Source organism: Scophthalmus maximus, chromosome 2 (assembly GCF_022379125.1).
Source record: "Scophthalmus maximus strain ysfricsl-2021 chromosome 2, ASM2237912v1, whole genome shotgun sequence".
Lineage (NCBI taxonomy): Eukaryota > Metazoa > Chordata > Actinopteri > Pleuronectiformes > Scophthalmidae > Scophthalmus > Scophthalmus maximus.
The window spans coordinates 5,450,113-5,463,968 of NC_061516.1; the positions used below are offsets into that span (position 1 = coordinate 5,450,113).

The window sequence follows — 13,856 nt, forward strand, 5'->3', positions numbered from 1 at the left end:
ACTGTTGAGAGCTCTCAGATGCTGTTGATGACGAAAATAATTGTTGGTTGCATCCCTAAAAGTAGTCATAGTCACAGGAGCTGCTATGATTGATTCTGAACTTGATCCCTCTAAAGCTCTTGCGAGGATCCCGAAGACGAAGGCTCCGAGGCTGGAGGAGCTGGTGCCAGAGGTCCGGGCCGAGCCCCGTCCTCCTCCGCCCTGTCGGAACTGCTGGATGGACTGAGAAAGCGCAGAGCCGGCGGCGATGCAGGAGATGGAACAGGCAGCACCATCTCCCTGCCGATTTATCAAACGACTGGAGCCTCGGCTCTGAGACGGAGAGCTTCGGCCCTCTCTCTTGGTCCAGATGACCTCCAGGAGCCCAGGCCTGGACCCGGCATCCTCAAACCGCCGTCCCCTCTCCTGCCACGCGCCGCCAGCTCTCGCTCCATCACCGACTCTCAGGCCTCCGTCGGCGCCTCTACGGCCGGAAACAAGCTCTCTCGCTTCAATTCCAGTGATGCCCTCTCTTCACCTCCCTCGCTGCCCCACCTCTCCTCTTTGGCCCCCCCACTCGCCGCTCGCCATCACCCTCCCTCCCTGTCCATCCCCGAGGAGGACCCGGAGGAGCCCCGCCGCCCCGTGACCACTTCCATCCAGCGTTCCCCGCAGCCACTAAGGCGATGCATGCTGGGGAGTCTGGTCACAGAGGACGGGGGTGAAGGCTCACTGGGTTCGGAACCCATGGTCTTCCGAAATCGCCGTCTGACTGGGGACAACGGCCACGACGATGCAGTGCTCGACATCCTGCCGGCCATTCGAAGAGCTCAGTCCACCAGCAGCCTCGCCGGCTCAATCAGAGGAGGCAGGAGGGCGCTGAGCGTCCACTTTGGGGAGCTGCCTCCTTCGACCCGCAGCAGGAAAGGCTCCGAAACAGATTCCTCCAGCTCCGGTGGGTCGGGAGGAAGTTCCCAGCGCGGCGGGTCGAGGCACAAGTTCGAAAGGCCGCAAGGGGAAAGGCTGGAGGCCGAGGGCAGCGAGGGCGGAGACGTGGCTTCAGTCATGAAGAGATACCTGAAGAAGGAGATTGACTGAAGCGGATGAGCACAGGTCTGTGTTACAACCACTGAAGGTTGTTGTGTTAGAACATTTTCAAATTCTACATTAAGTCGCTTCAATTCAGTTTTTATTGCATAAAAAAATCATTTTAAGACTAAGATGGTGATAAAAATCCATTTGACAGACTGAATCGCAGTTTCATTCAGATTTCTCAAAAATGAGAACTTGAGCTCCCTGAGAGGAGGTGCAGCACGATGTGCAGTGATTCTGTGGTGGTTTGATAAATACAGCCCCGGTGCCCCGTAAATGTGACTGCACGTGCACATACTGTAATACCCCAGTCTCCCACGTCCTCGTATCTATTCTAACCCTCTTGTCATTGTTTTTTTTCAGCCGTGAGCTTCACAGGCGGACGAATGAAATACCCGAGAAGTCAACAACGACGTTTCTTTCGACTCTCCACATTAGCGTTCGAGCCACCTGAAAAACACATTTGTTAAATCTACATGCACTCAATCGCCTGTATTTTCAGATCATCACTGTTTGTATGCAAATAAAAAAGAAAAACGGAATATAACTTTTTTGCGAAATTATTCGGCCCCTGTCATCCTTTTACAGATACTCTCTGTTTTTCTAGCCGTACTATAGCACCATCACCATTGCTCTAGAACGGTGGGTTAGGTTCATTTCTACTTTCATTATTACGATATATTTTTAGAAAGACCCAACATGCCCAGAGAATGAATCCTAATAACGTTAAGGACAACGTGAGTATTTTTCTTAGGGCCTCTAGCAAGGCAAAGTTCACATCATTTACTGTCAATGTTTCCTTGTCTGTTGACGTAGAATAAGAGGACCCAAATGCAGACTCAGGACTATGGCAGGTTTCTGAAGTGAAGAATAGATTAAAGAAAAAAAGACTTACAGTAGCTCCAGTCGACAAAGGAACAGGACAGAATTATGGTGAACAAGCAGGAAAAGGTTATTGAGCAAAGGTACTAAATGGTAAATTGACTTTTTTTTTTACTCCTAATGACCAGTTAACAATCGCCCAGTCCCACAGCTCGTCCTCTGTCATTGGGCTCAGGGTCTTCCCGAGGGAGGAGGGGGCATTCTCTCGAAGAGCCGGGGAATTGATCCACCAACTTTCAGATTATTGAGCCACAGCCACTAAGTACACGAGGGACACGGGAACAGTTGTCCGATACATCAGGGTGGGGGGACAAAGGCAGGAAACTAGACGGGAAGGAAAACGACACATCAAATAAAAGATGATATATATATATATATATAAAAGAATGTCCTAAACAAGGAGTCCTGCATTTTTAAGTTGGTGAGAAGAAAGCAGATCGTGACACCCAGACAATTCAATCTGCTGATTTTGAAGATCTTCTTGCTTATTAGAAAAAGGTAGCATGCTCACAGGCCGAACTAAGATTGTGCCTGCTGAACTTCCCTTCAATCCATCGTCCACCGCTTAATCCACTTAAGGGTCGCGGGGGGGCTGGAGCCAATGCCAGTTGACATTGGGCGAGAGGCGGTGTACACCCCGGACAGGTCGCCAGCCTATCGCAGGGCCACATACTGAGACGGACAACCATTCACTCTCACATTCACACCTCTGGTCAATTTAGAGTCTTCGATTAACCTGACCCCATTCTGCATGTCTCTGGACTGTGGGAGGAAGCCGGAGAACCCGGAGAGAACCCACGCATACACGGGGAGAACATGCAAACTCCACACAGAAAGGCCCCGGTTGGTTTGAACCGGGACTTGAACCCAGAACCTTCTTGCTGTGAGGTGACAGTGCTAACCACTACACCAGCGTGCAGCACCTGCTGAACTTCAATCTTTTTAATTCATCCCCGCAGCCACTAGCACTGCTGTAGACTGCAAGTTTGGACATGTTGGCTGGCGCCTTCTTGGGTTTTTTGGAACCAGAAGAATGCCTAACCATAATCGGAGGAACGGGGGGGGGGGGGGGCTGGTGGTGCCGACGGAGAGAAAGGACAATGCGCGTTGGGCCTACACCTGCAACCTGCACCCATTGAACGGTGCGCCCCAATGCTTATCGTCTATTTTACTGTAAACCATGATTTACAAAATAAACATCATGCTGTATTGGAGAAGGACTTGAAAGTAGAGACTGAGACGATGAACTCCTTAAAAATGTAAACTGGCGTCATAAATCAAGTGGGAGGTTAGGCACGGACTTAGAGATGGGTAATTACTCTGTCGTTGTGAGGCGTCTTCGTTAAGTGGGAGCCCATATGCGGACAGGATATAGGACAGTATCCCACAGAGTCAAAACAGCAGGTGGCTCATGCCTGAAGTCGGAGATGATGGGGTTCGTGCAATCGCGTGCCTGAAAGACAGAATGACAGAACATGCAAAGATATTTAAAGAACCGCAGCGAGGGACTGAGGAGCGCAAGCAGAGAGACGATGTCTACGTTCTGACCGTAGGGATTCTGGCAGTGTGGACAGCGTGGAAGAATTGGAACAGCATGAAAAAGCAGCATCTCACCCACAGAGGAATAAAAGCAGAAAGACACAGAGAGAGAGAGAGAGAAAAAAAACACCCCTCTCCCTTATTTAACTTTTGCCAAAGCTTAATTTACTGTCAATACTCTTTATGCCATTATTTATCAAGCGAGAGTCTATTGAACACTATTCAGTTTTCACAGCAGCTCTTGTGTTTTTTGCATCCACATTATTCACACTTACAGCTGCCGGACCCAGCAGCTGGAGGCGCTGAAGGATACAGTGTCCCGATCAAGGACGCAGCTGATAATGAGAGACCAGGACAGGGTGTCACCCGGTTCCTCCGACCCCCCTGTTGCACTGACGACCCCGATCCTCAGAATCTTCTGAAAGCTGCTGTGACACGGTCGCTGTTTGTTTCCAGAAATTGCCAAGTTAATATTTTTTTGTTGGATGATAAGGCAATATATTGCGACTTGCGTCTTTGTGACATTATTATGCAATTTCCCACAGTGTCATCTCTCTTCCTCCTGACATTTTGTGTTGTCTTTGTCATGCACCTGCTAAATTGTTAACCCCTGCCACATCCATCCTGCCGTTGCCTAGCAGCTGCATTCTCATGACTTGACTATCTGAGCACCCGCGTCCACGACTTCCCATTTCATGACCACAAACTGATGAGTTCCATTTGATGGCAGACAGAATGTCCTGGATGCACGAACTAGATGAGACTCTGACCTTGCGGTTGGAAGTGATTTTGGACTGGGCGGCGCTCCCTCTCGATTAAGTCAAGAGTCAAATTTCGGTTCTTTGTGTGGAGGTTGGATCCAAAACTGTCAGTGCCTCATTGGATATATGCTTCCTATGTTTTCCATTCTCATCTGTTGCTGAGTCAGAGTTCAGCTGGAGGCAATAGGAGGCCAGTTGAAACTATATGCAGCACGCAGAACACGTGAGTGTAGAAGATGCATATCTGCGCGGTCCGAGGAAAACCCAACGCTGCATCACGGCCTGAATACACAGCCACTACATCCTACAAGCCCTTAACATTTCTATTGCTATAAATGTGTTTTGAGACAGATTCCTCCTAGTTCTATTTGCCTCTTTCCTTGATTGTTTGCTAATGGTTCTGCTCAGAAATCACTGCGAGGGACAACTTTGATGGCACTGCAACTTTGCGAAAGACATAGAAACAGGTTCGGAAACGTTTTGAAAAAAACGGCTCCCGGACGAGCCCCCATTTTGTCACGACCCGAGCTCGGAGGAAGGACAAAATGTGGAGACCACAAGTGACTCAATGAAAGTAATCCAAAATGAAAAACATCAAATTATACTGATCTATAAACTCATAGAGACAGACCGGCCTAGTTGCGGTTGACGATGGGTTTGTGAACTTCTTCCGCTCCGTCTGTTTCCCTGCACCCCAGCGTATCTACAGAGGACTTACGTTCCCTTTACAAAACCTCAGAAAATACAGTGTTAAATCCTTTTGAAACATTGTCCCTCCAAATGTCGGGGAGGAAATTTGGGTTATTTAACGTGTGCCCCGAACTCCACTGGCTGACCCACTTCGACACCTTGAAGTGTGCCACACGGTGTCTACTGATTGGCTTATTGCTTTTCGTCCTGACCTGATTAGCTGTAGCGGCTCCTCTGGACTGAATCTGACAGACTTCTATTGAACCAAAGCAAACACGTGAGATGGATTCAGGCTCGGATACAGCGTTCGGACTGGTGTATGCGAATGTCGCAATTAACATTCAAGACCCCATTTTTGCACATTGTATTTTAAGATTCTTGCCTGGGAATTTGAGACACTCGTGGCTGTTGGAGAACTTACTGTGCACTCACTCTCTGCAGGTACAGTTATTTTTGGCCAGTTTCTCGTCTTTCAGCTCAGGTGTAATAGAAGAAATTATTATTATACGCAGTACCTTTTTTCTTACTGTGTAATTTGTCCCTTTCTTACTTTTACCTTAAGTCAATAGATCATAAATAACAAACCTGTTAGAGGGGTACCCCACAAATGTAGTAGTGCCCTGAATGACAGGCAAACTTATGGATTTTTGACAGCTCACCACCGCCACTGTTTGGACAGGATTTCTCCCGGCGCTGCCAGTGGCCGGTCAAATGGCGACCGACGGACGGCGTGCGAGAGACAGCGGGAGCAGAATCGATACGCCAGGCGGCTCTGCGCGGAAAATAAAAGAAGAACATCAATATGTTCTAGTTATTTTCACCGCAGTCTAGAGATTATTAATGGAAAACACTGGGAATCCCACCTTACCCACAATGCAATCAATGGAATTGTTTCATAATAGACCCTACCTACCTTGTTAATGTGTGACACGTGGTCACACCATGTGATTTCATTATAGTTTGTTTTTTTTACCATGAATCCATCCCGCCATCATCTTTATCTTTTTAAGGGTCGCGGCGAGGCTGGAGCCGATCACAGCTGACATTTTGGGGGCGAGAGGCCGGCTGGAGCAGGTCGCCAGCGTAATCGCAGGGCCGACATACAGACGAACAAAACGTTCACTCTCACATTTCATACGTGTGGTCAAACCAAGAACCGTCTTCTTGTGAGGCCACAGTGCAAATCACTGCACCGCCGCGGCCCGACCCAGGACCTACAGCATAGTTGCACGTTTTGTTGGATGGCTAATCCTATACTTTTTTTTCTTTTTGAGTTAGCGGGGAGGTTACTTTTCTTCACTCAAGAGCTTATGGCCAAATTTGAGAGCTGAGTCTGAAACATCGCCCCCCCCCCCCTCACCACAACAGTCCACTGCAGCACCTGCAGCAGCACTGCTGACACTGCACCAATCCGCCCGTCGACTTCACGCTCCATTTTAACCTTCTCTTGCGAACAAGGCACCTGTAAAATAAACTAAATGTACTTTTTTTCCCTTTGGGCCATTACAGTCGTGACCAAATCAGTGCACAATATGGAAAAACACCCAGGGCGCCAAGTGCTCATTTTAATTGCAGTTGTCACTGAAATACTGAGCGGAGCTCCGGGGGGTTGACGGCAGAGAGCGTCGGCATACTAGCCATGCATTGTCTTTATTTTAAAAGCTAACAAACTGTACGTCACTTTGTGGGCATGTGTGTGCAAGTGTGCATAGTCAATATTCATCTCGTGATCTTTGCGTGGATATGAAAACCCGCGGGCACCGAGCAAGTTCCTCATTAGGAGCTGGAGGACAGCTGCACATTAGATATTCCGCATCAGTCGGAGACCCGCCTCTGTGATCACATCTCTCCCTGCGTCCCACAGTCGGAGCAAAACGCGTGTACACTGAGCCCGGTTGTCCTCACTTGTAAATGCTGTGTGGTGCACAGTAACGGGGCTGCATCCTCGCGCTGGTGAGACTGACCCCCGCCGTTCGGACATCCTGGCGGCAGGTCAACCATTTTGAAACGAACCCTGTTCACGTTTCCCCCGGAGCTGCTGTTAATGGAATTGACGGCGAGGGCAAATAAAATTAAAACCAAGCAGTTAATAATTGATGCGTCCTGCGCAGCGTACGCCGCCGAATGCTGTGCTTGTATAGATCGGCCAGCTGTTATGTGTGTGTGTGTGTGTGTGTGTGTGTGTGTGAGGCAAAAAAACGTTGGCCGTAGCTCTCCTGTCGGTGCGTTATCTAACTGCTGCAGGCTGCTGGAGCCAAAATGTGGCTTGTTAGGGAATCTTCACAATAGAGGAACTATAGAGGATCTCCACTTTAACTCATCTCCACCGCCTCGGGGCATCTCACACACACTGCAACAGCAAGTGTGTGTGAGTGTAGGGACATACACAGAGCATAGGGATAGATGCATAGACGAGGGAAACGCATGCAGCGCTGTGTTTTTCGTCCAGCAGCTAACACAGGAGGGTCTGTTGGTTAATTTGACAGTGACCCCACAGTCCCACACAGGCCGTGAGCTCACCGTTTAAATTGTCCTCGGTGGCATGCAATATTGTCCGCATTGTGAGGAACCCACCGTCGCCTGCGTAAGAGCGGGTGGGTGCGTGCGGCTCCTTATCTCTGGTCGCTGTTGTATGTTTTTTTGCTGGTCAGCAAATATGCCAGTTCAACTCAGTTCTGCGGAGCTTCTGCTGCAAAACTTCTCCGTCTCACTTGCTCGGGCAATGCTGCTTTTGCTTGCCCCGTATTCTGTTCACTGGCAATGTCTTCTGAGGTGTGTGTGTGTGTGTGTGTGTGTGTGTGTGTGTGTGTGTGTTTGTGGGCATTCCTCCTTCCATCTGTTCCAAAATGTAATGGGTTCTTTCTTGGGTCATGCCCCACCCGTCCACAAAATTGCATGCATAAATAAGTTGGTCCTGTAGTTTTAGAGTAATCCTTTTGACAAATAAATGACAGTGACAACACCAGAAGGGCAGAGCAGAAACAATTCTGGATCTGCCCCCTTTGTCCAGACGGGCCCCAAAATTTGAAGGGGCCGGGTTATTTTTGGCCCATTCTTTTTGTGGAAATCTTGGTTTTGGCACAATCCTGCTGATATACAAACCAAACAACCAAACAAACAAAGAAACAAACAAACACACAGACAGACATTTGCAAAAACATAGCCTCCTCGCCGGCGATGAATATGCCTCGCTAATCTGCCAAAACCGCTGGTCACGAGAACAGGAAGGTCTCGTGAAGGCAATGTCCCTGAACGAGAGACATTTAAAAAAATGTCACGAGCTCTATGTCAATATTCAATCAAGGTGCAAACCTTCTACCCAAACCATAAAAAAACTGAATAATGGCTTGGTTGGTCCACCAAATCCCCAAATAATGTTATACTTGTTTGTGCAGGCGACTCCTTTTCATCTGGCCTCTGCGTGACCTCTGCACCTCGGCCGTGCGGCGTGAAGGAGAGACGTAGAAGCGCGGGGCAGGCTGCCGCTGCGTGAGCCCGGCTCGCTGCGGAGGCTTATCTCCAGCTCACATGCATCTGTGAAGCAAACACACAACAGCGGCGCGAGAACAGGAAGCGGACGGCAGGAAAAGTAGAGAGATAAAAGGAGATGAGATGGGGGGTAAGATGGGAGATGGGGGGAGGGATTAGACGGAGGGACAATGAGATGCGATGAGGACGGATGACACGGCGAGCGAAGCGGGGGGTGGGGTGGGGTGGGGGGGGGGCGGAGCTTTCACAGAAATAATGATATCTCTCCTCCTTCAGAGGCCGTCGTCTAATCATTTTGCTCTTTGGTTATCCGAGAAGGAAGCGACGGCGTTCTGCCATGTCGGCAGACGGCCCACCTCAGACATTTTGTCATGAATTATGTAGCGGCCGAAAGAGAGAGAGAGAGCCTGAAAGGAGAGTTTCCATTTCAGCAAAACTACTGTCGCCACTTTTCTTTTTTCCTACAATAAGAGAAAACATAATTGAACAGCGGATAGACGTGTCAGTGTCAGGGGTGTTTGCAACAGGGTAAAAAGCAGGCAATTGCCAGGGGCCCCGAGCTGAGAGCCCCCGTCCCTCCCCAAGAATGGCTGTTGACATCAGTCGGCAGCCATGTTTTTTTGTTAGAACCCCCTTAAATTCTATGACCGGCCATGTACAGAAGACTGCAACAAGTTCTGCCAAAAGCTTTTTTTAATTGTATATGTTTTATTAAAAAAAACATGTCCCCGACTTAAATATATCTACTTGACTCCTCGTGTGCTTCTGACGATGTGACGCAGGCCGGTTCTGTGCTGAGTGAACCTCATTCAGAAGGAGAATCGTCGAAGGAGCCTCGCTGCCGCCGTGGACAACCAGACAAAGCATCCGTTTGTCTGGAGGAACCACCATGGAGCAGACTGATGACACAGTATTGATATTGAAAAAGACCCACTGAAGGTCAACACAGGGACTGGCCAGCCTCTGGCCCGTGATGTGAGAACACTGCTGCGTTTGGCACAAGGGAGGATTTACTTTCTTTCATGCATGGTATCACCATCGCCATTGCTGCCATCATCATTGCCTTTTGACATCAAGCGCTCCCTTTGTTATTAAACTGTAAAGGCCCGTCGATAGAGAAAAAGGTTCCCTGTCCCTGGACCGGACAGTCAGATTTAAACCACAGACCAGTAGTGGTCAGCATTTGTCAGCCAGCCTGGAAGTGTTTTCAGTTACTGTCAAAGTCTCAGTCGAATGCTACAGTGAAATACACTTACAGAGAATACCAGCGGGGATGAGATGGCTCTTAAATCCCCCCCCCCCCCCAAAAAAAAACCCCCACCATCCATCCAGCGAATCTGTACATGAGACAATGTTATTCTCTTTCTCTCTCTCTCACTCCATCTTATGTAAGTGTGCCCTGATCTTACTGCAGCCCACAGCAGTCACCCTCACTCTCTCCCTCCCTCTCTCTCCCTCTCTCTCTCTCTCTCTCTCTGCAAAAGTTATTATATCAGTAGCTGTTTGACAGCCTTTGTACAGTATCACTAGGGTCGTGGTTGTGTGTGTGCAGGGGGTGGGCGGGTGAGGGGGCACGCACAGAGGGGGGGGGGGGGGGGGGGGGACGCTGTGTGTGTGTGTGTGTGTGAGAGCGAGAGAGAGAGAGAGACAGAGAGAGGACAGGAGAGTCCGCGGAGGAGAAGAGGAGGACAGATCGGAGGCAGAAGGCAGAGGCGCTCCATGCAGCCAGAAGGATGCTGCCGATCTCACGCGCGGACCATCTCTGACTCCCGGACCGAGACGTTTACCTGGGCCTCTCACCTGACCAAAGTGACCGCCCCCCGCCCCCCCCCCCCCCCCCCCCAACCAGTCAAGGAGCCTCTCTTCTCCCGTCCGGACCGGCCGCCGTCGTCATGCCACCGGCCGCGCGCTCGCTCGGGCGCCGGCTCCGCGACACCATGCGCGCGGCGCTGTGGATCGCGCTGCTGTGGAGCGGCGGCGTCTCGGCAGGAGGTATCCGCTCTCCGTTCGTGCGCTGTCGCCGACTCACGGTCGAACTGCTTCGGTGTTGCCTCCCCTCCCGCATGCTTGTCTTGCCCCCCCCCCCCCCCCCCCCCGGCTCTCGTCCTCTCGTCTCGGGCAGGACGAGTTGAGTGTGTTTGTTAATGCGCCGCAACAACAACTCGCCTCTCCGGGCAGATGATGGGGCATCCCTGTCTGTGCATAGACACGTCCTCGCAGGGGGTGTGTGTGTGTGTGTGGGGGGGGGGGGAGGGGTGTTTGAAGTCCTGAAATAAACGTTGTTGCGGGCTATTTGCTGTTTGGCACACTCCCACGCGCGCACACGCATCCACATCCTCAGAGAGTCTGTGTGGACTGGAGCCCACCCGCGTGCGTGGGAGAGCCTCGATCAGGCAGGAGTGAATGTAGAGAGAGAGAGAGAGAGAGAGAGAGAGACTTTCACACGCGTGGGATGAGGGGGGGGGGGGATTCCTCAAGCATCAGAAAGTTGACGTTTGAAAGACGCAGCAACTCAGAGGGAGGGAGAGAGATGTTGCTCCTGCTGCTGTTGATGATGATGCTGATGCTGATGATGACGACGATGGTGGTGAGGATGATGATGATGATGATGGTAATGGTGGTGGTGGGAGAGACATGGGTACATCGCCCTGTGTGGATTAACCAAAGTCCTCTTCGGTTCAATGGGAGTTTAGAAAATGACCCCCGGCTGATGTCATCAGAGTGAGCCGGACCGGACAGATGTTTTTTGTTTTTCGACAGAATGTGTGTGTGTGTTTGTGTGTGTGTGTGTGTGTGTGTGTGTGTGTGTGTCTGTGTCTGTGTCGCAAGCTGCTGCATGGGGGGCTTTGGAACGCAACCAGTGGATGTTGTCATTACATGCAGCCTCTCAGTGAATGTTTGACGCGATGAATAACAGTCGATTAAAACACAAACGCATCGCTGAATTGAATGAAAGGACGAATTGAAATCATCACAATTGATTTTACTTCAAAAGTTCAAAAGATAATTGCTTCAGCCCTGGTGTTGTCGGACCTGCTAAGAAATAAACGCTCCTCGTCTTTGTCATCATAAAACGACTAAAATTATTATTTGGGGGCTTTTTGTCTTTGCTGGAGAGATGACAGTGGAGAGACGACAGCCTGCCTCCCTTGCTGGATTCAAACTGTGCCACTGTCCGTGCCGGTCAGCGTCGTAACCTTGAAGCAACCGTACTGCTGCTTTGTGATCTGCCACCAGGATCCAAATCACAACCTGTTTTCGATTTGTCGACTAGTTGCTTCGTGGTCATCCTTTTCAGCCAAACTCCTTCACTGTATTAACATTCATCGTTTTCCTCCCATCACACACTTGGAGTGATCCAGAGTTACCGTTTGTGCCTTTGTCTCAGCAAGCGTTCTTCCCATCTTCAGCCTGATTGCAACTGCCTTTACAGAAATTCCTGCAAAGGATAATGCAACCTAACGTTCATGGCCTGACATTTTCAGGCCCGTCAAATCTTTATTCAGTGTCAATACACGACACGTACGTGTCTGCCACTAGGGGTCTGTCAAACAAGACAACAACAGACGGGAGTTTGGCGACGTCGTGAAGTTGCGCGGCACCGTGGGAGTTGTGGTCGTCATCGCGATCAGCTTCTCCCTGGTTAGGATTCCTTCAGTGTTCGCGGTTCAGTAGCTGAGTGCTCCTGAGAGGGTCTCCTCCTCCTCCGCTCCGACACAAACAGAGCTGCTGATTTCCTCCAGTAAAAACACAGAATATACAAATGTACCAGAAAAACGCCGTTCAGTGGACAGTCTCCGTGGGGCCGCTGCTAACGTTTGTTCAACTTGACAACTTAAGATCCATGTGTCTGGTGAATTAAAATCCTTCATCCAGATAAAATATATATATTTATATACATATTTATTTAAGATAGCGTATCGTAAAAATGTGAGTTAACACCGAATTCCCCAAACACACTCAGCACCGACACCGACATTCAAACACCCACTTATTTCTCTGTATTTTACTTTAGCAGCAAGCGCCCCCCCAAAAAAAAGAAAGTAAGAGGACTTTGACGCGCAGTCGTAGAAAGCAGCATCCACCCATCTCATTGGCCAATTGAGTTGACCTTGCAAAGATCTTCAACACTCATTGGTTAGACTTGCGGAAGGCGTCATTTCGGTGTAGTTTTTCATGATGTATACGAGTTACAAAAACTACACTTCCCAGGTAGTCCCATGATTTACAACGCTGTGTTTGTCAAACCCAGAACGGAAGGTCAGAAGCGTGGTTTTTTAAAAGCTGAGGAAGAAAATAATGTGTGGCAGGAAACAAGAGACGAATGCACAAAGGAGATATGACGCCACTGACAGGCCTTGATTAGAAGATTTGAAAATATAATGTAAGAACAAAACTCAACGTATACAACACAGGACTGGTCATTTTTAGATATTTAATGAGGGAAAGTTACCAAATTATACCGTTTAGAAGCAAGATAACCTTTTTAACTCATAAAGGGCAATTTATTTCTTCAGATTATTGGCGAAATTAACCAGATTTGCAGGTATTTACATTTCTTTGACGGCGTTGGTATGAAAACTAGTAATATGAAAAGTAAATAGTGACTCAAGCTGTCAAACAAATGTACAGTATGAGTACAAAGTACAATCATTTCATCTGAGCTAGTGAAGAATAAAGCTGAAAAATGGAAATAATCATATTTATTGCTATAAAGGTACTTGAAGTGCTAAATATAGAATATTATTGTTACGAGTTGAAAAGAGCAGAAGTCTGTCAAAGCCTCACATGATTCTTTGTGAGCCATTTCATCTCCGACTGAACATCTTGTTCCAGCATATTTCATCACTTTGATCACTCTTTGATTATATTAAGGAAGAAGAGAAAAAAAAGGGAGAAGAAAGAAAAGTGACAGTTGGTCTCACAGAGCTGCTGAATGTCCCGTGACTGTTAATGAGGACCTCCCCACTGAGTTTGGTTTCATTCATTAACCCGTCACACACACAAACACACGTTGGCATGAATTCACCCGCCCGCTCCCAGCAGGCTTCAGTCTCGTTAATCCTTGTGTCTCTCCCGTCTTTCCCCCGCGTGGCACGCACAAATGTTCGATTCTGTAAGTGCAGCCTCTTGCACACACACACACACACACACACACACACACACACACACTGTATCATGCTGCATCACTGGTTTCACCTCACCGTCAGTGTCTGTGGTTAATGAGATCACCCAGCAGAGATGTAATGTAACAGAGCAGGTTAGTGGATGTGTGTTTATGTGTGTGTGTGTGTGTGTGTGTGTGTGTGTACGTACATGTGTGCGCTCGTGTCTTTTTTTGTTTAAATCGCGCCTGTGTGTGCAGATAGGCCGGATCACTGCATGGTCTAATTTCTCGGGGTGAGAGCGATAATCTGCTCGAAA

General features: G+C 49.0%; 2 protein-coding genes across 5 annotated transcripts in view; both read left to right on the forward strand.

Moving 5' to 3' along the window:
* The window catches only part of LOC118301338 (unconventional myosin-XVIIIb-like), a 49,491-nt gene extending 47,857 nt beyond the window's left edge, over positions 1–1,634 (forward strand). For all 3 annotated transcript variants that reach the window (XM_035626753.2, XM_035626751.2, XM_035626752.2), the window contains 2 exons: positions 117–1,092; positions 1,435–1,634. In XM_035626753.2, coding sequence (XP_035482646.2) covers positions 117–1,077 — 961 coding nt within the window. In that variant the 3' untranslated portion in view covers positions 1,078–1,092; positions 1,435–1,634. The remainder of the gene's footprint in view (positions 1–116; positions 1,093–1,434) is intronic.
* Positions 1,635–10,068: 8,434 nt separating this feature from the next.
* Positions 10,069–13,856, forward strand: part of LOC118300658 (seizure 6-like protein) — a 51,055-nt gene continuing 47,267 nt past the window's right edge. For both annotated transcript variants that reach the window (XM_035625262.2, XM_047330592.1), the window contains exon 1: positions 10,069–10,424. In XM_035625262.2, the coding sequence (XP_035481155.2) occupies positions 10,325–10,424 (100 nt within the window). In that variant the 5' untranslated portion in view covers positions 10,069–10,324. The remainder of the gene's footprint in view (positions 10,425–13,856) is intronic.